The sequence below is a fragment of the Equus caballus genome, chromosome 13 (genome assembly GCF_041296265.1).
Source record: "Equus caballus isolate H_3958 breed thoroughbred chromosome 13, TB-T2T, whole genome shotgun sequence".
In the NCBI taxonomy this organism is placed as follows: Eukaryota; Metazoa; Chordata; class Mammalia; order Perissodactyla; family Equidae; genus Equus; species Equus caballus.
The window spans coordinates 36,694,857-36,719,354 of record NC_091696.1 but is presented as its reverse complement, the minus strand read 5'-3'; the positions used below and the strand labels follow the sequence as shown (position 1 = coordinate 36,719,354).

At 39.9% G+C, this 24,498-nt stretch overlaps 2 protein-coding genes and 1 pseudogene across 3 annotated transcripts in view; 1 reads left to right on the top strand and 2 right to left on the bottom strand.

Moving 5' to 3' along the window:
* The window catches only part of REXO5 (RNA exonuclease 5), a 692,166-nt gene that overhangs the window by 50,534 nt on the left and 617,134 nt on the right, over positions 1-24,498 (bottom strand). The gene's annotated exons all lie outside the window — the stretch shown is intronic.
* Positions 625-5,861, top strand: LOC138917221 (THUMP domain-containing protein 1-like; annotated as a pseudogene).
* LOC138917220 (acyl-coenzyme A synthetase ACSM4, mitochondrial-like) lies at positions 10,628-22,589 on the bottom strand. The gene is made up of 7 exons (XM_070232580.1): positions 22,583-22,589; positions 21,064-21,271; positions 15,410-15,553; positions 14,508-14,664; positions 12,373-12,452; positions 10,791-10,857; positions 10,628-10,735 (listed from the first exon to the last, which is right to left on the bottom strand). Exons 1-7 carry the CDS (start codon positions 22,587-22,589, stop codon positions 10,628-10,630), a joined length of 771 nt encoding a protein of 256 aa, XP_070088681.1.

Below are 24,498 nucleotides of genomic sequence, written 5' to 3'. Positions count from 1 at the left end.
TCTCAGAGAACACTCCCTACAAAATGGCTTCATGGTTGTGCCTCCAGTTAATCATTTGATTGCATCCTCTCTACACTGTGTTAGCACTGGGCATATGGAGTGGTTAGCACTAGGCATATAGAGAGGTAGAATGGGGTGGTGGAGTGGAAACCTGGCTTTGCTACTTTCTTTGTATGTAACTTTGGGCAAAACAAGAATACAAGTTCTGTTTAAAAGGAGCAGCTGCTACTCAGCTCTGGCTGATTTGGAATGGTTGCAGCCATTTGGGAATGTAGTCCTGGTAGGGCCAGATCTTCTAATTTTTCAAAAGAAGTTGGAAATCATGAGAAGTTCTAGGTATTTAAATGCAGTTAACTAATATAAAACTATTGAAAACACCCAGCAGCACAAAAAAGACTTGTATGTAGTCAGGATGTGGCCTAAGGACTACATCATGATCTTGTGCAAATCGTGGTTCTGGGACTCCTCCACAGTTGGAGATCTAGACTTCTGTACAAATGTAGCTAATGGATAATGAAATGTTTTAAGTGACTTGCAGATGTTGTTTTGTTTGTTTTTGTAAAAAGTGTCCTATGTAATGTTTGTTACTTTGATGTTTGCTATTGTTATGTGAAAAGAAACAGTATGGTGGTGGTGTTGGGTAAAATCAGACTTCACAAAAATGTTAAGTCCAATGTCTTCAGGAACAATTGCTTTTAGTGAAAGCAGTATTAATACTGAAGAGTTAAAATATTAGATACAGTGTTAATACATAGTAGGCACTGAAGAAGTGTTAATTGGAAAACTGGTTAGTTGGACCTATTTAAAATTCATTATGATAATTTCTGCTGCTCTTCTGTCAACGTACATCATGGCCAATGAAAATTCATTTCAGAGAGTTTGAAGAGTCTTTTTATTGATTGATTGATTTGGTGAGGAAGATTGTCCCTGAGCTAACATCTGTGCCAGTCTTCCTCTATTTTGTATGTGGGATGCTACCACAGCATGGCTCAATGAGTAGCGTGTAGGTCCATGCCCAGGATCTGAACCCTGGAACCCTGGGCTGCCAAAGTGTGACCACTATGCCACCAGATTAGCCCCTGAAGAGTCTTTAAAATGTCTGAGAACTTATATTCTTAACTTATTTGTTTGCTCTGTGCTGATTTTTTCTTTATTTAGAATCTGAGAAATTAGTACATCATATTCTCCAGGATATGTACAAAACCAAGAAGTCAATGACTTGGGTTATTCTATGAATGTTACCCATCTCAGGAACATGCAAGGCTTTCTTAGAAGATAGGAAAAAATATGCAGAAACATTTTTGGAACCCTGGTTTAAAGCTCCAAACAAAGGGACATTTCGAATTGTTTACAAATCCTGAAGAAACAGTCACTTGAATACAGAAGTTATCAAATACTTGGCAGGTATGTTTCTGTAGTGATTTTACATTGCTGTTCAACAGTAAATACTTGTTCATGCTTTTAAGAATTTGTTTTTAAAGATTTAAGGCTTACGTTTTTGAGTGTAGAACAAGTACATAAAAATGTCCTTAAAATAGGGGCCAGCCCAGTGGCGCAGCAAAGTTCACCCGTTCTGCTTCTCGGCGGCCTGGGGTTCGCCAGTTCACATCCAAGGTGCAGACATGGCACCGCTTGGCAAACGCCATGCTGTGGTAGGCATCCCAAGTATAAAGTGGAGGAAGATGGGCATAGATGTTAGCTCGGGGCCAGTCTTCCTCAGCAAAAAGCGGAGGATTGAGGGTAGTTAGCTCAGGGCTAATCTTCCCCCCCAAAAAAAAATTTTCAAAAAAGCCCTAAAATAATATCCAACGTAACTGATTTCAATATGTTGCATATGAGATTTCCTGATAGTTAGATATTAAATCTTTTCCAAATCAAGATTGAATTTTCTTTGGGAAACAAAAAACAAAAAACTCTTTCTCAGGATTTCATTTGTATTTATTTATTGAAAAAGTTTATGGAATTTCATTGAGGTCCATGTAGTGGACTAGAATATATACGGTGAGGGTATTAGTATATATACTACTTTAACAAGTCCCAAACAGAAAGAGATGAAAGATTGTTTTTGTATCCATCAAGCTTCATGTATCTTTCTCAGACTGTTTCCCTATTCTTTTTATTGCAGGAATAGTTGACAGCCTCAATTTGGAAAATAGAGTGGATTTTAGCAATCGACAGTACACAGTGGTAGTAGAAATCATTAAAGCTGCCTGTTGCCTGACTGTTGTGAAAGATGATATGTTCAGAAAATATAGTCTCCGGGAGGTGGTGAAGAATGCTAAGGACCCATCACAGCTTAACCCACAGTAGGCAGCACAAGCAGGAAATGGGAAGAATCTAAATTGGAATCTGGTGACAAATCTAGTCAAAATGACCCAGCTGAAGGGTCGAATAACCAGCAGGTGGTACCAGAGGATGGTGAGGAGCTGGAGCAGACAGAACCATATCTGAGACTAAGGTGGTGAATGAGGGAGGAGCTAAACCTGAATTTGCAAGTCAGGTCACAGAAGGATGTGAGTCAAATGAAAATGGCCTCTCAGAGGGAAAAAATCGATCAATGTTGGAGGTGAGTTTCTCCACTGGGGTTCTGTGGGATGTTTCTGGAATTCCATATAAAACTGTGACTGAAAATACAGTTTTTGAATTGTGTGTGCTGCATAATACTGTGCTCACAGTGGTGAACAATGATTGAGCAGCCCTGTTAACAGTTTTGTTAGAGATCTTCTCTGCTCTGTGTGGCAGCATGCAGTCACCCACATGTGTTTGGGTGAGCTAAGAGAAGCTGTGGATAATTGGTGAACACTTGCACAGAGAGGAGAGTGGTAGGAGGATGACGATGGCCTCTCCCTTATAACTACCTTTCCTAGCCTCTCCTGCACTGCCAGTTGACTTAGTGTGAGCAAACAAGCTTTGTGAAAGATAAACCCAGAGGGAAATTTTCATTCTAAGGAAGGAATTTTTTTGTGTTGCAACTCAGCTGTCCCCTGCCACTTTGTTGTAAACATTGCAAAAACATGGGTCATATAGGTTAGAAGTGAATTGTTCTGTGAAGTTTTTGTACTTTTTGTGATTTTCTTTTTTAGTTATTATGCCTGTTTTTATATTTTATTAACATTTGTTGGTTACAAACAGATCTGACGGTCCAGTGCTGCAGTTTTTGAAGGCGAGGTATGAGATAGAAGAGGACCATTCTAGGTATAGAACTGCAGACATTTCCTATAAGGTTAGTGATGAAGAATTAAGTGTTCTGAGTTACTACAGTTTACTGGAGCAAAAAGGGACACAAAAATTCTTTGTTTACAAGGAAAGCTACTTCTCAGTGGTTTTATAGCCACTCAAAATCCAAGCTGTCCTATTCCATTGTATGTTGTCTGTGGAACGCAACTTAGAAATCTGGTGTTTGCTCCGGCAATTGTAACTATAAATCATAGCCATTTGATAAGTAAAGGTGTTGATTATTTTAAATGGCTTTTGGAATATCAAAACAGTAAAGCTTTTGTTGGAAAATCACATTCAGTGAAAAGGTTTAGTAATCAAATTATTTAGTAGCATAATTTATTCTAGGAAAGAAAAATTCACATAGTTGGTAAGAATCTAATAATACCAACATTAAAATGCTAGGGCAAGAAACAGTACAAGAAATCGAAATGACTGTACTCTCAATTTAATAAATTGACATCATGTGATGCTAAAGAGGTTTGTATAATTAACTGAAAAGCAGCAGCTTCTCTATCTGTGTTGACGTGTCAACACATTTCACAAATATTTGTCATGCTGTAGAATTTGTAAGATTTGTAAATGATACTGAAATTCAAGAAAACGTTTTCTGCTGCTAGGCGCCTCCCCAGACACAGGCAAATATAAATTTAATGGGTCCCCATATCTGAAAACCAAAGGTCTGTCATCTGTACTCCTGCTGCCCCATCAATGATTGGCTCCATGACAAGTTTTGCCTCATTTTAATAAAAGAAAATCCTGGTCTTGACATTACAGCACACTGCTTTCTTCACAGAGAAGTGCTAATATAAAATACTTAGCGATGAAATGGGGAAAGTTCTCAATAATGCTACAAAATTGGTTAACTTTATTAAAGACCCATTTATGCAAGAATGTTTTAAAAAAACCCAAAACTAAAGCCTGGCCAAAGAGCACCTAAAATCTTCTACATACAGAAATCCAGTGGCTTATCAGAGGAAGAGGTCTCAACAGGATATTTGAGTTGAAAGGTGAATTGCCAGAGTACTTAGAGATTTTGCTGAATGCTTTGAAGATAAGGAATGGCTACAGAAACTAGTCTATTTTAGCAGATGTTTTTCATTGTATGAACAAGTTTCTGCGAGATCCTGGAGAAAATTTTTTTTTCCTAAAAGTGATAAGCTTCTTAGATAAAAAAGAAACTGAGTCTTTGGAACAAGCACATTGCCAAAGGAACTCTTGAAATGTTTCCACACCATTGGGCTTGAGAATGAAGAAAAATAGCAGTGTCTCAAGCCTTACTAAAGCTATCCTTGAAGAGCTGCAGAGCCAAATTCAATAGCATTTCCCCTCCTTTTCCCCAACACTGGTGTGTGACTGGGTGAGGGACCCTTTCGCTAAATCTTCTTAGCCTGAGACTTTGTCTTTGAGAGAAGAGAAAGAACTCTGTGAGTCCCGGTCAGACAGTTCTGGATTTGCGGGAAACAAGAGCTTCCTTCAACTTAGTGCTCACACTCACATACCATGAACGTTCCTTTAATTTGAAAGTTTTTCATGGGTTCCTCCAGGGTAAAACTACTGGAAAAAACTTGAAAAGACAAACACCGAAGAAGGCTACAAAATAAGATGTCCAGATTGAGAATATTAAGGGGTTGTGAAATTAGCTTTTGGAAATGGGTTTATTTTTAAGTTTTAAAAAGTTTGGAAGTATTATAAATGTTAAGACTTCCTGCACCAATGGCTGTTTATTTAATGGCTAGTGAATGTGGGCATATGTTTTTATCCTCTTAGCTAGTGGTCCAGCTTGGCAAACCAGGCTAGAAGGATTTGGGAGGGGCAAAGAGAATAGAGAGGGCCTTGCTAATGCAGACAGGCTGGAACTTCCTGATATATCTTTAGATATTTAGAAAGTTAGCTCTTAATAGGTTGAAGTCATCTTGAAAGGATGTTAAGAGCTTTGAAAGTGTCGTTTGGAGGATAGGGTTTTATTTCCTTCATCAGACTTGTCCAAGATAAAAATACTTTTATTTTCATGGTGCGAGACTCTGAGACTCTGGGAGTAAAATTGGCCATCTGCTTACAGAACATAGAACTCTGTGGAACGGGGCTCCTTTTACTTTGTGAAAGCAGCTACTCCACAGAAAGATTTTGGCTTAGTGGTTTGGTTCTAATCTCCTTTTGAATTTATCAGTATTTGTTAAGACCTGAGTGTGACAAAAACGTGTTCTTCCTCAGCTCTCAAGTATACTGTGTTCTGCTGGAATCTGAATTGATTCGTTGCAAGATTTGTTTTCAGGTTTATTTCCACTGACAGTTGAATACGTTATTTTATAAATGACAAGATTCCAGGGTGGGAATTGAATGCCTTTTTTCTTTTAATTTTTATTTTAAAAAATTATGTCAGTTAGGGGCCAGCCCTGTGGCCGAGTGGTTGGGGTTTGCGTGCTCCGCTTCAGCAGCCCAGGGTGTCACCAGTCTGGATCCTGGGTGCTGACCTAGCACTGCTCATCAGGCCATACTGAAGCAGCGTCCCACATAGCACAACCAGAAGGATCTACAACTAGAATATGCAACTATGTACTGGGGGGCTTTGGGGAGAAGAAGAAGAAGGAAAAAAAAAGATTGGCAATAGATGTTAGCTCAGGTGCCAATTGTTAAAAAAGAAATAATTATGTCAGTTAAAAAGCTCCACTTCTGTGTTGTCGTTTGGTAAACTTGTTTTGCACTATGGTGGAAAGAGTGTTAAAGTTGGTATTTTAAAACATGTTTCTCTAAGGTTAAACATGATTTGTCAATGTTATTTTTACTTCTATTTTGTTTTTGGTATGGCCAAATATTCAGCTTGTTTTTCGTAGTTCTTGATATTTTCAGAAAAATCAAAATAAATTTGTTCCCTAAAGGTTGGTGTTCTGTACTTTCTCTTTCTGCCTCTTAGTAAATCTCTTGCTTAATAAGTAGGTGTATCAAAAAAGATGTTTCTGTGTCAAATTATGTATCAATAAAAGTCATGTACATTGTCTTAAAAAGTGAAGATACAAAAATTTATTAGTTGCTCTTGAATAAATAAATACTTTTACATAATCCAAGCTTAAGATATTTTACCGTGAATTTGCTCCAAAATGAGGTATAGTAATACAGTAGTTAAATTCACTTATTGGCTTTGAATTGTTTATATTCCTTAACATTAATATTTTAAGCCACTTTAAAGAATGAGAAATATATAAAGATATTGAGCAGAAAGAATTCTGTCATGAACATTTCTCTTGGAATAGTTCTAATCTTTATTTTGAATTAATCAGGCACAAGATAAATTCATTGTCCACTGTGCTTTTCTAACTAATCGTTTGACCTTGCTACTTGGTTTGGTTATTATAAAAATTTTCTTCCCAAATATTTTTAGATTTTTATTTATTTTTGGCTTAAGTACAAAACAAAAACTCAGTTGAATTTTTCAACAGGAAAAATCTTAAGCACTTTAGAGAGTAGTCACTGAATTATCAGGAAGCCAGGACTAAAAGAAGCAGCCCTGTAACTACTTAATGCCATAGTTTTCTTATCAGCCTATGTCTGTCCCCATTTGTGATCTCTTAAAACATTTCTCTTGGTTTTCCCAGTGATTGTCTCTGGGAATTCTTTTTTTTTTTTTGAGGAAGATCAGGCCTGAGCTAACTGCTGCCAATCCTCCTGTTTTCGCCAAGGAAGACCGGCCCTGAGCCAACATCCGTGCCCATCTTCCTCTACTTTATATGTGGAACGCCTACCACAGCATGGCACACCAAGCGGTGCCATGTCCGCACCCGGGATCCGAACCAGTGAACCCAGGCCGCCAAAGTGGAACATGCAGACCTAACCACTGCACCACCGGGCCGGCCCAGTCTTTGGGAATTCTTGAACAAATTCCACTTAAGTAACAGAGAAACATATTATGAGACACTTGATTCCATTTTGACTATCCCAGCTGTCAATACAATAGGAGAGAGTTTTCTTGAAACTCTGGCATTGAGTTTCAGACTCTGGGGCTTTTCTTAGCCTAAGCTCATTGAACTTATTGGACACCAGAAACTGTTGTTTATATAGTAAAGAAGACAGTGGAGCTCCATCATATGAGATTTTAGTGCAAATTCACCTATATGCTTTTCTGGAAGAATACAATAATCTCTTGACTCCCTTGCTTTTCCCCAGTTTAAACCAGACCTAGGCCTCTACTGCCTCAGGGAAGTAGAGGCTGCAGCTAAAAGCAAAGAGAAACAGCAAGTTAATTCTTAGCTCTTGAGCTTTTAAGAGCTGGGTCCTGGAGTTTCTAGGGGAGACTTTTGAGAGATAATTTAGAGTATATACAATTTTCCCCTGTGCCCTGACTAGATAGTAAAATTCTCTTTGTTCCCCTCCCTCAAGATAGGACTACTGTATTTTAAAATGTCCTCAAACATTTCTGAAAATCAACTTGTCATTGATTTTTTGAATTTAATGGAGAAAATGTTACACATTCTTAGGTTGAAATTAACTACCTTTTAGCTGAATTGATGCCACTTGAAAGGGAATTCTCACGTAGAGGATCAGTGAATATCAGCCAGTAGGATTCTGGGACTAGAAGGAAATTGCAGTGCCATCTCTGAGTCTTTATATAGAATTATTCTTAAATCCCTCCTTTGAAGAAGAAGTTTTCAGGAAAGATTCCACAATTTCTTTGGATAATTTCTTCTTCCTGAGCCTTAAATTCACTCGCTTGGTACTTACAGGCACATGCTTTGGATTTAGAAGAGTATTATGGCCTAAGTGTACTATGAGAGGTGAATCAGGTGTTGTCTGTAAAAACAATTGGCCACTATCTTTTTTCCTCATGGAATGAGACTGATTAGTATGGTAAGGATCCTTAGTAGTGATACTGAGCAATGGGCTCTCTCTGCTTGCCGTGTTCTGAGCCAGTTAATTAGGGATGGAGAAAGGAAGTTTTAATTCAATTAGCCGGCATAATTGGGAAGATGGCAGACTAGTGTCTCAAAATACCATCTTCCAAAAATTACAGAATCCTGAGGTAGTTGTATGGGGAAATGGGCAGTAAGGAGGGCGTTTCTTTCAGCCAGACAGACTTCAGGGTCTTTTATTGTTCTATTCTTCTGTCAGCTGTGATGGATACCTTATAAGTGTGTTTCCCACCTGTGGTCAGCTTGTTCCTGGAGAGAAACTCATAGCACAAAGTTTTAATTTATCAAGCTATTGGTGAGTATATCTGTAAGAGGAGGCCATAAATCAGGAGAGTATTTCAATTTTTTAGAGTACGTGCAAAGCAGCGAGTAGTCACACAGAGGGGCTGGGGCAACTTAGCATAACAAGATGGCCTCACTTTTGCTCACTTACAGTTGGTGGTTACTCAGTATTGGAGTTGGTAAAAACTTACAGTTTAGCAAGCATTTATAGTATCCTAATATATTTTAAAGCAAAATTCTTAGGGTTAAACAGGTTGAAATAGGTGTCTTCTACTTATGTAATGAGTTACTATAAAGTCAAAAGCTAATAAAATCTATATACTTACTAGCTTAGACCCTTATCTGGTAACACACACTTTAACTTTTGGGCAAAATACTTGCCTTTCTTGGATATTTGTAAGGTACGGTTGATTTTTTTCACATGATCCTGAAGTTCAAGAGTCAATTTCCCTGGGTTGGATGATTTAAAGGGTGCAGATAAGGCAATAAGATCTTTCACTTCCTGAAGGAGAAAAGTCACTTTATGCTGATATGTTTGTTTTTCAGACATAGCAAGAGTTCAGAACTAATACTGAATATAGGCAGATTTTATTTGTTAATGGCAGCTTGAGTGATGAAGGCAAATGCCAGAGATCACCTGTGAACAAAGTGAGGTTTTTGAGATCTAATTCCAGATGAATGGTTTGTGAGTGTGAGGAGTGCAGTGGTTCAATAAAGCTGAAGGTTGAGTTTTATTTACATGTCACACCTGTATTTGACATTTCCACCAGACTAAGCCTATTTATTCTACAGGCAGTCTTTGGTTTACAGATGACCACCTCCTCCCACAGACCTGTGCTGTTAAAAGTATGTAGAAGGGGACAAATGGATATGTGGTACAAGAACGCAGAATGTGTGTTTTGAAACGGGTTTGGGGAGGCCTGATGGAGGAAGGGTTGTGTATGCTGGGAGATCGACTCTCAGGAAGGGTCGATCTACCTCTACAAGATCTTTCTTGCCTGATATTTTTTGCTTCTCTTTGTAATACTATTTAAAACCCACCAATCAGATAATTATTGAGATTAGTAAGTATAGTTTAAATTACTAATTATTCATATATTGATTCTAATTGGCGTTTCCTTCTGATGTTCAGCTGAAATCAGTTATATTGAGAGAATGAGAATATGGTCGCAAGAGAAAAAGATTTTGGAGAATGGAATCCATTGAGCGTGGAGGTGGTATGGGAGGTGTGAGTATGGGATCCATAGTGTCACTGCAGAGGGTCACTGGTATATGAGCCGGGTGTACAGAAAGATGTGGGAGGATGGTGATAGGCAAACTGCTTTTGAAATTCTGCTAGTTCCTGAGTCTATAGGAAACGTCCACGAGGAAAGGAAACTTTTCTCTTCCATAGGAGATGGCTTTTTCTGAGAACTAAGGCTTCTGCTGTCATTCCCTGAGTTCCCTTTCACTGGGTCCTAATTAGGCTTGTGGAACTTGTTTGGGAACCTGGCCACAGTCTCCTATTTGCATTGTTTCTGTGAGAAAATGTATTCTGAGTTCCATAAGAATCATACATACAGTAACATTTGCTGCTTTTACATAGGTAGTATCTGTTCCAGCCTGTTGAGTAACAGTACCCTGATTTTCTGACGGAGAATTACCCTACAGTCTCTGGTTGGGTTGACACTCACTCCTACCTCCATTGCTGAGCCTGTGATCCATGTCTGGCTGGTCAGCATATACCATTCCCCAGACCATGTTGTTAAGAGATGTGATCTAAGATAGGCAAATGCAGTTCTGGGAGTCGCTTGAAACTGTTGGAAAGGGAGCTGTCTCCTTCCCTGTGTACATCTGGACTTGGTTGTTATCAAGGAGGAAGAACCTTCCTGAATGGAGCCAACATAAAGGAAGCAGAACCAAGAAATGGAGAGAAGCTAAGTTTTGCTAACTTCACAGGAACCCTTGGATGTAGCTGTACCTGAAGACCTCACTTAGGTGTGAGCCAATACATTCTCTTTTTTCTTTTTAAACTTAATCAGTTTGAGTTGAGTTTCTGTCACTTGCCATCAAAAGAATCCTAATATATCCCCTTTGGGACACAAGTCATTTGTAAAGTTGATTGCCCAGGGTACATTTTTGCTGCATGTGTGCCTCATAATAAGAGTTACTTGACTAATTGATTCACTTCTTAGAATGGTGAAATGGACAGAACTTGAAACTATGAAATTGCTCCTCAGTGACATTCACTCTATCTCTCCTCTCATTGGATCTGGACTACTGACAACAGCTGCTTCAACAACTGCTAGGTGCTCAGTCAGTGCACTCTGCACTTCAAATGGTCCAATCAGTACCTAGAAGAGGAAAAGAACCTTTTGGTCACTACAACCCCCAAATAGGAGATCTCACCTGGCAAAGTGTTACTTTCTTAAAGTGGAAAATGTACAAACCAAAGGATATGATGACATCATCAGCTCTGCCAACAAACCAGAAATCCCTGTCACTGTCCATCTCTCCTCTGTCTCCAGGGACATAGAAATTCCCTCTTATCATGGCAGCAGTTTTCTCTGGATTGTCCTAGATATCAAGCAACAAGCAAAGGAGCTGGGAGAGGCAAGTCTCAGGAAAGTTCATTCAACGAATATTTTCCAAGCACCTAATACATTTCCAGACATTGTTCTAGGCAAGTGGGGCATGTTAGTGATTAAAACAAGGATTCCTGACAGAGCTTACATTTTAGCAGGCTATTAAAGGGAAAAAAAGTAGGAGAAAATGCTAATAATGGTTATGCCAGGTGGCATAACAGCTAATGTTAATCGAGCATTTCCCTTGTTGTAAGTGCTTTAGGAGCACTCTCATAATCCTCACAGCCCTTGTTTTACAGATGAGGAAATTGAGTCTGAGAGAAGTTAAAGAACTTGCCCAAGGCCTCAAATAATAAAGGGCAGAGTTGGATGCTTCCTGGTCTCTCACTAAGCCTGCTGCCGACATTGAATTCTCACCACCACCCAATGAGGTGCCTCTTAATCCTTTCTTTTGGGTGGAGTGAAGGAAGGCTTGGCAAGGTCATCTTCACTGTCTGAGGTCACAAGTTAGTCAGTAGCAGAGCCCTGCCTGTTTGACTTGGAGCTTGAGCTTTTAACTGCTGGCCTTACTACTCAGCTGCCCCCAGGACTCGGTTGAAGAAGTCTGAAACAGCCCGACTGTGATACAGTGACGTCCCAACTGAGCAGGAGGGTGTGCTAGGACAGGAATGGTGCCTGTTCAGAAAAACCTCCGAATAGCCCTTGAATTACTTTGAGGGCCACAAAGGAGCTGACACTGACTAGGATAAGAGAATGTTCCTATCTGCTTTATTCCGTCTCAGCACTCTCCCTCCTGGACGTCCCCACCTCGGGGAACAGGATGGGCGAGGCTGCACCACTTAATTGAGTCTCTCTTTCTCTCCTCATGTGTTGAATTCATATTAGTTAGATGAATAGACAGTGCAACTCCACTGGATAGTCAGGTGATTTGCCTAAATTGAATATAATCTTCAAGTCCTAAGACTTTATTAGCATCCCTTTAAGGCAGTATAAATGTAGTTGTGTCTTTTGGTGGGGAGGGGGTGGGAGTTCTGGGACTGTAGGGCTCTGATTGTCTCCAGGAAAATGTTCGGTTGCCCCTAGTTGCTCCTTGTTATTCTTAAACTGGGGGACGATTTTGTTCCCTAGGAGACTTTAGGCTGGCAATATCTGAAGACATTTTTGATTGTCATGACTGGTGGAGTGGGAGGTGCTGCTGGCATCTAGTAGGTAGAGGCCAGCTAGAATGCTGTTCAACATCCTACAATGTATGGGATAGCCCCCAACGACACAGAATTATTCCATCCAAAATGTCAATAGTGTCAAGACTGAGAAAGCCTGGGCTTTCCTGTTCTGAAAAGGGGAGATCTGTGATGCTGGATTGTAGCTTTTGTTTGTGGTTCAAATGGAGATTTCCGCCCCAGTGCCTCTTAAGGTCTTTCTGCACAAGCATCCGGTACACAGTGGGCGCGCTGCACAGGGTGGTGATGGGATAAGTGGTAAGTGTCTGGACGATGGAGAAAGACACAGATGTCAGAAGTGGTTAATTAAAGCCCACAACCGGAACTGATGTCTAATTTCTCACTCTCTTTCATTAACATGTGCCCATCTCATGGTCACTACTAGGAATATGAAAGGAAATATTTATTAGTTGTCACTAGGGAGTGTATGTCTTTTGGGAATTTCCAGTGACTGGAAAGAATGTTTATATGTTACAGTAAGAGACATATACAATCAAATTCAACAAAAAAATAAATTGTTGAATTTGAGAACAACTCTAAAGCATGAACTGGTTTATGTTACCCCGGGGCTGCAAATTGCCTTTCATGGTAGATTCTTGAAAACTCCTGCCCATGTATTCATGTACAGTATTGACTCTGGATGTAAGCTAACCTACTGAGACCTTTCCAACACCATTTCTGTAAAAGACATCAGTCCTTTTGAGTGGATTGATTAAACGCATAAGATATTTTTCAGGCCTTTTCTTAAATTGTTTAAGATTTGGTGGGCTCGTTATACCTCCTTAAAATCAAATAATGACCTAGGTAAATCTTAAATCTAGAGAAATATTAATGTTTTAGAGATCCTCTAGAGAGGTTCCACTTTGCCATGTAGTGAATCGACAATTTGTATTAAATTTAAGCGTTTGGGAGAATGCTTTCAAGATGTATGTCTAGGCTATCTAGATTGTCAGAGATCAAGAATAACTTTTGATGTGTAAGTGAGTGTTTCTACTTTTGCTCCCTAGATTCCAACTGTTCGTATTAAGCGTACTGTATATAAGAGTAGTGTCAATCTGTGAAAGTTTTTATGGCACTTAAAATATACACATTATCTTTGTAAAATAAGAATATTCTTATTGAATATTAAGTAAGATGTATTAATAATATTAATATCTTAATTATTAACTAATTGATAATGTTAATATATTAATATTATTTATGAATATATATTAATATATTAAATTTAAAAAATAAAATATTTAATATTTTATAAACAGCAGTATTCTTATTTTATGAAATGTAGGTTTTGAAACTGCACAGTTAACTTATCTACTTTAGGGCACTTTGTAAACCTGATGTAGAGATCCAAGTTCTTATGTTACCCTACATTTCTGTTAAGATCCTCAAGCCATCTCGTCAGACCAGTTAGCAAAATTGCAGGGTGAGTATAGCTTTTATTTACACAAAGGTGTGGTGCTTATTTAATAATACATATTTTGTTAAACTCAATTGATTTTTCATGGTTGAAAAATAATTGGCCTGAATCACATTTTTCTAAAGGCTAAAGAAATTGGTGTCATCTGATACCTCAATCTAGCTGTCTCTGGCTGAGAAGGAGAGGCATGCCTGGTTTCAAGAATCTGAGAATTAACAAAGCAAGAAGCATGGGGTGAGGGGAGAATGGAAGGAGCTGCTCTGCGAGAAGGGTGAGCCCAGCTTCAGTCTCTTCTGCACAGGGGTTTGGATTTATCAGCATTGTCTTTGTTTCACTGAATCAGAAACCAAAGATTTGGTTAGACTTGAGACTTCTGTTATTTAGAACTAGACTCTTAAACGGCCACAGATTTAGCAACACTAGCACATCGTGAACAATTTGAAGCAGAAGAGTGAATTTTATGCCTGAGAGTGTTGCGGATATTCTCTCTTCACTCTGTTAAGTACATTCAGGGGCCGGCCCTGTGGCTGAGTGGTTAAGTTTGTGTGCTGTGCTTTGGCGGCCCAGGGTTTTGCCAGTTTGGATCCTGGGCATGGACATGGCACTACTCATCAGGCCATGCTGAGGCAGCGTCCCACATAGCACAACCAGAGGCACTCGCAAATAGAATATACAACTATGTACTGGAGGGCTTTGGGAAGAAGAAGAAGGAAAAAAAAAAAAAAAGACGATTGGCAACAGTTGTTAGCTCAGGTGCTGATCTTTAAAAAAAAATTTCAAAAGCCAAGTCCCTGGAAACTTTGCTTCTTAAAAAGGAATGATTTCCATAAGCCCAAGAAGCCCTGTATCTTGAGGAATCATTTTTCTGTGTAAGGGAGAGATGTAGCTAGAAGTCATGACTTACATCTAGGAAGGTGTCAGTGTCAAACTGGGCCATCCAATGCACAAAGACACAGGCTCCTGGAAGCCAGGAAGAAAACACACTGCCAATGGTGGCCTTGACCCAGCCAGTGTTGGACATGTTGTGTATGATATCTGAGGACTTCAGGTCTAGCCAATACCTAAATGATGCGGAGAAGCAACAAGACACACACAAAAAATCAGGAGAGCAAACAAACTGGTATCTTTGAGGACTGGCCAGAACCTCAGTGGCGGCAGAGGAGGGTCAAAAGAAGCCCCAAGGCAGGGTGAGCGATTTTACCCCCCACTTTTGTTAGAGGACTTTTTCAGAATCCTAAATAGTCTCAGGGTGGAGTGGGAGGCTGGGTTTGGCATAATTTTCTGAGTTTATCCTTTAATGCAACAAGTACTTATTGAACAAATATTATAAGCTAGGCACTGTTCTACCTAGCAAGGTGAGCAAGGTAGACCAGATCTCTGCTCTTATTTTAGGGAGATAGATAGTGAATGAGCACACAATAAAATGAGTAATTATATAAATCAGTGTCATAATTTCAAATAATGATAAGTGCTATGAGGAAAATAAAACAGAGTAATGGGATTGTTTTAGGATATCTAGGAGGGCCTCTCTGGGTGGGGACATTTACCTGGCAATGAGGAGAAGGAGCCAGACATGCTGTTGTGAGGACTGAATCAGGGTTGACTCCTAAGTTCTTGCTTGATCAGTTGGTGAGATGGTGCCCATTTACTGAGCTAAGTTTGGGCAGGGGCGTCGAGAGTGCTGTTTTGTATACGTTACGCTGGAGATATCTAAGAGCCATCTTAGCAGAGGCGTCCGCTAGACAGTTGGGTACACGTGCTGGCAGCTCAGGGGAGAGTTTAGCAAAAACAGTGTTTCCTCCCTACCTTCCACAGAGGGTGTAGCCAGTTCCAAGGCTGCTCTGAGAGTGCTGGGCCATCTTGGGAGAGCCTGTGGTCCCGCTGGTGAAGTAGATGGCCGTTGGTTCTTGACTTCCTGTCTCCACACAGCTGTGTTCTGCAGACGCGGATCTGTAAAATATGGACCCCAAGATGGTGGCTGAAGATGGCAGACCAGTTTAATTCTGATAGTTCTTTCGTTCTGTTCCTTATGTCCTCTTGATACCAGAGGATAGTTAATAGAACAGAACCTAATCCAGAGCCTCGCTGAGAGGAATTTCTGAAGAAATCTTAGAGGGACTTTGCACATCAGTGCTAAGATTTAACAGCACATTTCTTTCTGTCTCTTTTTTTAAGCTCCACCTCCCTATAGGCCAAATAGAAAGGGAAGATAACTTTCAATATCAATAACAAAAGGATGTGTATTTTCTTTATTTAAACATTTTTTTCTAAGTGCTTTTTTTTTTAATTTACAAGTTTCAAAAAATCAGTATTGAATCTTTGTAAATTGTTATTAACATTTCAGGAGTTTTTATGATTTAAAGGAAGATCTTTTGGCATTTGAATCAAACTTTTTAATACTTTTTTATTCAATATCTTCAATAGCCCTGGCAGAAACAGTTAGTTGCTCACCGAATAGCATCCCAATTGTTTTGCACTGATAAAACTCTGATTTTGTTCAGCTATCAGACAGTCATGTGCTTTAGGGGAGACTGTTTCCTGTTTAGCTCCAAGGGTGACTCTTGATTAAACTAAGCTAATCATGGTCATTCCTTCCCTTACCAGCACCTGCTTTAGGGATGGTCACATGATGCAGTTATGGTCAATGAGATTTAAAGGCTTTATGGGAACTGTTTCCTTGTTCTAAAAAGAGTCATGAGGAAGGGATGCTGCCTTTCCCCATCCCGCTTCTTGTTTTCTGGCCTTTGGATATTTTTATGAAAGTGCACGATGTCTGGAACTACCCTAGCCATGGTGGGATCACGAGGGGATTAGCAGACACACTGAGGATGGCAGGATAGAAAGATCAATGAATCTGGGTCCATGCTCACTTCATCAAACCACTGAATTACCAACTGTCATTCCATTCTACCTCTATACTTCTTATTTGTGATGTAATAAAATTCTTTGTATTGTTTAAGCCACTTTTACTTGGGTCTCCCATTACTAAAGCCATGTGCATTCTGCCTGATAGCAATATCTGTGAGATTGTCTGCGTAGACAGCTCCAACAATTCCTTCCATCCCTGTATAAGCATGCCATTTGTTCATTGAAGGGTAGACCCTATGTCCTCTCTCCTTGAATCTGGGCTTGTCTTATGATTTGCTTTGACCGGTAGAGTGTGGCAGAAGTTCTGCAATTTCTCAGCCTAGTCTTCAAGAGGCTTTATAGTTTTCACTTTCACTGGGGGGAACCCAGCCACCATTAAGAATGTTGATACTATCCTGGTGGAGAGAGAAGCCGTGTGTGGGAGAAGTGAGGTGCTTCAGTTAACAGGCAACACAAAAGCCTCAGACTTACGAGTGAACCCACTTGGATCCTCCAGCCCCAGTCAAGCTGATGTGGAGTAGAGACAGTTGCCTCTCCTGAGGCCGGTGAGAACTTCTAACTCACAGAATCATGAGCAAATAAAATGATTTTTGTTCTACACCACTAAGCTTTGGATGATTTGTTACTCAGTATTGGATAACTGATACAATACCTAAGGATTTTGGGGGCTCGTATCATATTTTTAACTTCCCAGGTTGAAGGAAACAAGGTTGAGGATGCCATTTTAATTCATCCTGATGATGAATTGAAACTGTAAAACAGTGAAGATTAATCACATAAACTTACAGCATATCATCAAAAATGGTTTCATGAATTATTAATATGGTTTTCTTGGTAACTTGCCTCCTCCCCAGAAAAATAGAAAAAGATTATTGAATTGTATTGATTTCTTCAGTACAGTCATACATTGCTTAATGACGGGGATGTTTTCTAAGAAATGCATTGTTAGGCAATTTTGTGGTGCTAACATAATCGAGTGTACTTACATAAACCTAGGTGGCAAAGTCTACTACACACCTAGGCTTATGGTGTTAATCTTCTGGACCACCATCATGTATGCAGTCTGCTGTTGACTGAGACATTGCTATATGTGGTGCATGACTATATATAGAGAGAGTGAAGCTGGTATGTGTTGGGCTGGAGAAAGGGGAATTCTTCACAGTATCTAATACCCTGAAAAAAAAGAAAACTCTTGTTTTGAATGCTTCTCAATGCAGTATGGAAACCTTTTGATATAAGGCTTTTCTTTCTTTTTTTCTTTTACTAAAAGAAGAGACATTATAATCTGAATGCCAAAAAGTTTTTTTTTTTTTTTGAGAAAGATTAGCCCTGAGCTAACATCTCTTGCCAGTCCTCCTCTTTTTGCTGAGGAAGACTAGCCCTGAGCTAACATCCGTGCCCATCTTCCTCTACTTTATATGTGGGACACCTACCACAGCATGGCTGGCCAAGCAGTGCCATGTCTGCACCCGGGATCTGAAGCGGTGAATCCTGGGCCACTGAAGCAGAACCGTGCGCACTTAACCGCTGTGCCACCAGGCCGACTCCCCCACCAAAGAGATTTTTAAGCAGTGATTTCATTATCTGACTTGCCTCTCTTTCTTTAGATACCTGAGTTATATCTTTCTGGATTTTTCAGAACTGATTATATACTGATGACTTCCAGATTTGTATCTTTACCTCCTTGAGTCTGAGGCTCATATATCTACCACCTGCTAGACATTTGGATGTTCACAGACCCCTCAATCTCAATATGTCCAACTTTAAACTCTTTCTCCAGCTGATAGTACCCCACTGACTGAGTCACCCAGGTTAAGAAGCAGATCAGCCTTGACTTCTTCCTTCATCCTCCACGTCCAATCAATCTCCAAGTCCTGCTGGTTCTTTAGTTTGCCTCCTTCCCTCCATCCCATTCACCAGAGCTGAGATTTAGACCCACCTCATCTCTCCGCTAGACTAGGCTCCAGGATAGTCTCTTGGATTCCAATTTGGTTCTTCTCAAATTCATCCTCGATACAGCTGCCAGATAAATCTATTTAAAATCCAAAACTGACCTTGACACTTCACCTCTTAGAATTCGTCAGTGGCTTCCCCTGCTGACAGAGTCAAGTTAAAGATTTAGCATGGCGTATGAGATCTTTATATAAGAGGCCATAATCTGGCCTGTGCTTGCTCTTCTGACATCTACTCTGACTTCACATTTTGTTCTCTAGGCACCCTAAACTGCTTGTGTCCATTCTCTGCACATCATAGAATGTTTTTTGCCTCCATAGCTTTCCTCCTGCTGTTCCTCTGCCAGGAACACTGTTTCAGTCCCCTTAAGACCAGGGTCCAGGGTTCTAGACCCACCGGGAAGGGTCCTTTTTGCCAGGATAAGAAAAGGGAAACATCAGTCTGGCCCATAATTTTGACCTTTTCCCCATCCTATTAAAATATTCTGGAAAGTGTTCATGGACTTTTATCCTTGGGAGGCAGAAGGAGAGTGAGAGGCCTTAAAATGAACTCCTTGAATAAAAGGTTGACGCTAACAATGTGAAATTAGCCCTCATTATTGCTGCGTGTGGTTTTCTGAAAGACTGGCCAACTGTTGGCCATGGCAGCTCTTTTTTCCTTAGTTTTTAGAGAAACAATCCAAGGCATTTTTAGAGTTATGACACTCCAGAGTTGTTTGTTTGAAATAGGGATTTCCTTTGTCTTGAAAACTATCCCCAAAATGTGCAAATTTCAATTTGAAATTCACATGAGTTCCAAGGCATTTTTTGGGGGGGAATTTTGTGGCATCTTTATGCTTTCTTGGGGAGTCAGCGGAATGTTGCAGTTGTTGAGGACAGGAGTCTCCAAAGTCAGGGTAGTTGCTGCCCAGAGTTATGTAAGACAATGGGGATGGGGGAAAATAGGAGGACTTCAAATTATATGTATTCTTTTGTCCTTGAAAATGTTTACTTTTGATATTTATATAATGCACCAAAGTACACTTATATAATTTATAAAGAAATAAACATACATGTATTAGGGGAGCATGTTAAAACTATTTTCCTATGTAGGTACATATTCAAATAATCTGGATACATTATCTTAGGAAATCACAGAACTGCTGAGTGACTTTATTAACTTGAAAATAATAATAGCAACAATAATTACTATAATATTTATGGAGTGACTACTGTATGCCAGGCATTGTGCTAAACACTTCAAATCCTTCATCACATTTGAGTCTTTTACAACCCCATGAGGTGGATACTATCCTTATCCATGTTTTATGGATAAGATAGTTTCAGAAATGTAACAACTTATCCAAAGTTCCACATTCAATGAAAGGCACAAACAGGATTCACTGGCATGGCGCTTGGGAGAGAATTTTGGGATCGACCAAAAGGATTTGGTTTATATCAGTTAGTAGGATAAAATTTCATTCCAACAGAGGAAACTGCCCTATTATTCAACAGGGTTTACTTGTCTTCTTTCTATAAGCTTCTCAGGAAGAATTTTTTTAAAACATAAGCTATTTAACAGCTCTTTGAAGGATAATACCGTTAATTAACATTTTATTCCCTTTTTTACAGTTTAGGAAGCACTTTCTCACATATAAGCCTATTTTATCCTCAAAACAACCCTTAAAGTGTATGCAGTATAATTATTCCCATTATAAATGTGAGAAAACTGAGGTTAGGTGATCTGTTTTGTTCATTCATTCAGGAAATTTTTCTTAAGCCCCAAATGCATGGTTGGAACTGGAGACAGAGTGATCAACCAAACAGACAAACAGTGCCTTTGCCTTCTTGGAGCTTATAGTTTAGGGCAGAGGTTGGCACATTTTTTTCTGTAAAGGGCCAGATATAGTAAATATCTTAGGCTTTGTAGACCATAAGGTCTCTGTTGCAACTAGTCAGCTGTGCTCTTGTAAGATGAAAGCAGCCATAGACAATATGTAAACAAATGGATGTGGCTGTGTTCCAATAAAACTTTATTTAAAAAACAGGTGCTCAGCCAGAATCAGCCCATGGGCCCTAATTTGCCAACCCCTAGCATAGAGGAGAAAAACAGACAGTAAATAAGGGAACAAACGAATGGACATGATATTCAGATAGCAATGAGTGCCATGAAGAAAACAACAGGATGATGTGTTGGAGTGGCCTGGAACTCTACTTTAGCCTCCCTGAGGAGAAAACATGCCAGCTGAAATCTGACAGGAAGGAGACAACTGTAAAAAAGAATAAGGAAGAGCATTTCTTCCAGGCAGAAGAAACAGCAGGTGCAAAGGCCCTGGGGGGGGGGGGCGTGTTGGAGGAATAAAAGGATGGCTAGAGGGAGTCAAAGCAGAAAAGGTCGTGGGAGATGTGGTCCAGGAGTTAGGCAAGGGCCAAGCCATGCAGGATACTCATCACAGGCCATAGCAGGAAACAGGGAAGTGGAGGCAGAGCTACATCCCTTCTTTCTGTCCTTCAAAGTCTTTTATTAGGTGTTTCTTTTCTGGGAAGGAGCCAGGATCAATCCACAGTATTGCAGAGTCCTTGGAGGCAAGGAGACTCTGAGATGTAGCTGTGATTATTGTTATTGCTGGTACCAGAGTTGAAGTGAGGGCAAATACTCACTGAAATAACTCCTGGAAGCTGGGCCACCCATTCTGGCTGCGTGGAGACACCAGGAGTTTGGTCTTCAAGTCGGGATGCTCTGACACAATGGACTCTGCCACCAGGACCACCTCCTCACTGGCCACAATGCACTTGGCCTTGGATGCTCGTAACCAATAGAGGATGTCTTTTGCTGTCAGCTGGGTTGTTCCTGACATGAAAACAAGTGCTAGGAAGGAGAGAGGGCCCTGAGCTGAAGAGAACTGTTGTCTATTAGGTAAGGTGATGGACTGTGGAAACTTGAGCTTTGTGCCTGAGTGAGGAGGAGCTGTGGAATCCAGCCTTCAGCTACCCTGCGTTGGTCCCCAGAGATTTCCCGCAGGACCCTGATCACTGGGAGACACTTAGAGTACTGGCTTCAGAGTCTGCCAGTCCCTGGGTCCAATCCTGTCTTTGCAGTTTACTAGCTTTGTGACCTTGAACATCTTACTTGATCTCTTTGTGCCTTCCTTTCCTTATCTGTAAAATGGGGGACATAATAGTGTCTGGCATATAGTACGCATTATAATGCTGGGCTATTATCATGTAACATTTTGTGGAACATTTGAATCATTCTGTAACAATTAAATAGCACTTTACAACTTATAACACATTTTTAGGAACATTATCTCATTCAGTCCTCTGAACCAATGGTCTCCAAAGTAAGTTTTGCAAGATAATCCACTGAGGATGAGAAAAGGAATTAGAATTTTACAAATTTTTGTTGAGATTTTAAAAAATGTTTTCTCTCATTTGTGTGTATATTTTATAACATGCATACTATGTTAGCGCAGTAAAACAATGTAAATAACTATAACCACATGGGAGGATGTGTGCCCCAAATATTTTTGTTGACTGATTTTGCAACCAAAAAAGCCTAGAGACCGCTGTTCTAAGCAGCCGTGTAGGTCCATGCAGTTGTTGCCGTTTGATGGAATATGAGATTGGGTCATAGCTGGTAAGTGGCAGAGTCAGCCCTCAAACCTGGGGCTTTGCAGTGGTCTGGCACCCTGGAGGTTTGTCAACACTACTTTGGCAATGCTTAATGTATCCCATCTCCTCACTTAATTCTAAACACTGGCCTGGGATGGGCCTGATTTTAAAGTAGTAGTTCCTTATGAGAAGAACATATATGGGAGAATTAGATGAAAAATAGAGGGAAGATAATTTGCACTTTCTAAAGTGGATCAATGGGAAGAAAGCAGGGTGTGTGTAAAGCATTACAAGAAGCCGCAACCACTTATTGAGCAGTTATCATGTGCCTGGTATCTCACTTAAAATTAATCCCAGTGTATAGATGACAGCTAGCCCATGGGTTGCAATGTCAGTAAGCAGCAGGAGGGGGATTCAGAGATACATTTCCCATACTCCCAAGACCTGTGCCATATACCAGACTACTTATTTCTTGGTCAGTTCCCTGAAGTCAGCTAAATGGAGTAATGTGGAGTTGAATTGCTAGGAAGGAGTCTTTATTGATTGAATATACTTTAACAGCTCTTACATGTCATCCCCTCTTGAGAAAATGAATAAATACGTGATTATAAGGAAGTTAATTAAGAAAACAGCTCAGGAGCTGGCCCGGTGGCACAGCGGTTAAGTGCACATGTTCTGCTTCGGTGGCCTGGGGTTTGCCGGTTCAGATCCTGGGTGCGGACATGGCGCCACTTGGCAATCCATGCTGTGGCAGGCGTCCCACATATAAAGTAGAGGAAGATGGGCATGGATGTTAGCTCGGGGCCAGTCTTCCTCAGCAAAAAGAGGAGGATTGGCAGCAGATGTTAGCTCAGGGCTAATCTTCCTCAAAAGAAAAGAAAAGAAAACACCTCAGAGGACCTCAGATCATTCACTAATACAGAAATATAAGATTTTTATTTTGCAAACCACGTGTTCTTATAGGCTCAGAAATTATTAGTACTCTTGGTGGATCTGTGACATGAATATGTTCGATGGATGGATATCCAGTCTGGAGGTTACGGGAGAGCTTCTCTTCTAGCAGATCTTAGACTGCATACACTTTACAGCAAAAGCAAAATCTTTTGCCATGTGGTGTAGTACAAGCATTTCAGTATTCACTCAGAAGATAAAGTTCTGAGTTAGGAAACAATCCTTAGCTGCTTGCTTAGCATTTAATTAACTGGATATTTTTGACTATTCAACATAGGGGTTTGTTTTAATCCTGGCATGTCACAAATTGCATAAATTATGTTAAGTAATATCAAGTACATTTTTTATGACATGTAAACCACCTTTAATCTCTTTCCACCCAACAATTGGTTTCACATTTGCAAGTTCCTTTTAATAGTGAATGCAAAATAATTTTATATATTGCTGTTTTTAACATTGGCAGTAAGAGCATTTTTCAACATCATTATGAAATCCTTATAATTATCCTTTTAATAATATCCCATCAAAGCAAGGCATCATACTTTCAATTAGCAATAAACATACCTCAACTATTATACTGTACTGTGTTCCAGATGTGGCCCTACCCTATAGGGTATAAGCTCCCTAAGATCCGGGGCTAGTTCCTGTCCCTTTGCAACTGCTGACCTTGGATAAGTAGCTTATGTTCTATGAGGTTAAGTTCCTTATCTGCAACCCCCCACGGTGGTGATGGGGATTTCGTGAAATATATAGGTCAGTATTTCTCAACCTTGAGGCATTTGAGTACTACTTTTTTTTTTGCCAGATCTGTCTACACCTGTTCCATTGTTGTTTGTCTTTTTCTTTGCATTGACTCACTTTTACTTGTATACATTTACTTAAGGAAGATGCATTTAATTACGACCATAATTGGAAAATTAGTACCATTTGCCAAAAATAGGTTACTGAAAAATGAATATATTGAAAATAAAATATGCCCTGAAATTTTATCCAGAGATTTTAAATTTCTAACTGCTCTCTATTCAGAAGAGAGCTTAGCAAGTGAAAGAGAGCTGTTAAAGACATAACAGATTTAAAGGAAGACTTTCCCCTCTCTCTAATAGAAAGGGTTGATGCAGTGTATTTTAATACCGTGTATACCCAGTACCTGCATCTGCTGAAGCACAGGTCCTCGCAGTGCCTTTTGGTAAGCTCTGATGGGCAAAGTGTTTAGCTCAGTGCCTGCCATGGGGTGGGATCACTAAGCAGGGACCTTGACCTGAGGCTGCATCACAAACTTCTCAAGGCTTGTTGCTGTATTCTCAACTTCTGATTCTCTCCTAATTACTCCAGTGATGACTATTCATAAAACTGAAGCTCAAATTACTGATCTTTGGATAAACCTGTGACTAGCCTGAACAAATGAATGGAAAGCAAGGAGCTTCTGTGAGGGACTTGGAGAAAATGAAGGAAAAGAGGCCTAACTTTGTGAGTAGCCATGATGAGGGGAACCTAGGAAGCTCCAGAGAAAGACATCCACGTGTAGTTGAGGAT

What these genes read in the sequence shown, in the direction of transcription:
- LOC138917220 (XM_070232580.1), bottom strand. An exon ending in ACACTGACACCTTCCTAGAT is followed by an intron (nt 12,453 to 14,507) that starts GTAAGTCATGAC and finishes TCCATCGTCCAG; the next exon opens with ACACTTACCACTTATCCCAT. An exon ending in AGAAAGTAACACTTTGCCAG is followed by an intron (nt 10,736 to 10,790) that starts GTGAGATCTCCT and finishes TTCCTCTTCTAG; the next exon opens with GTACTGATTGGACCATTTGA.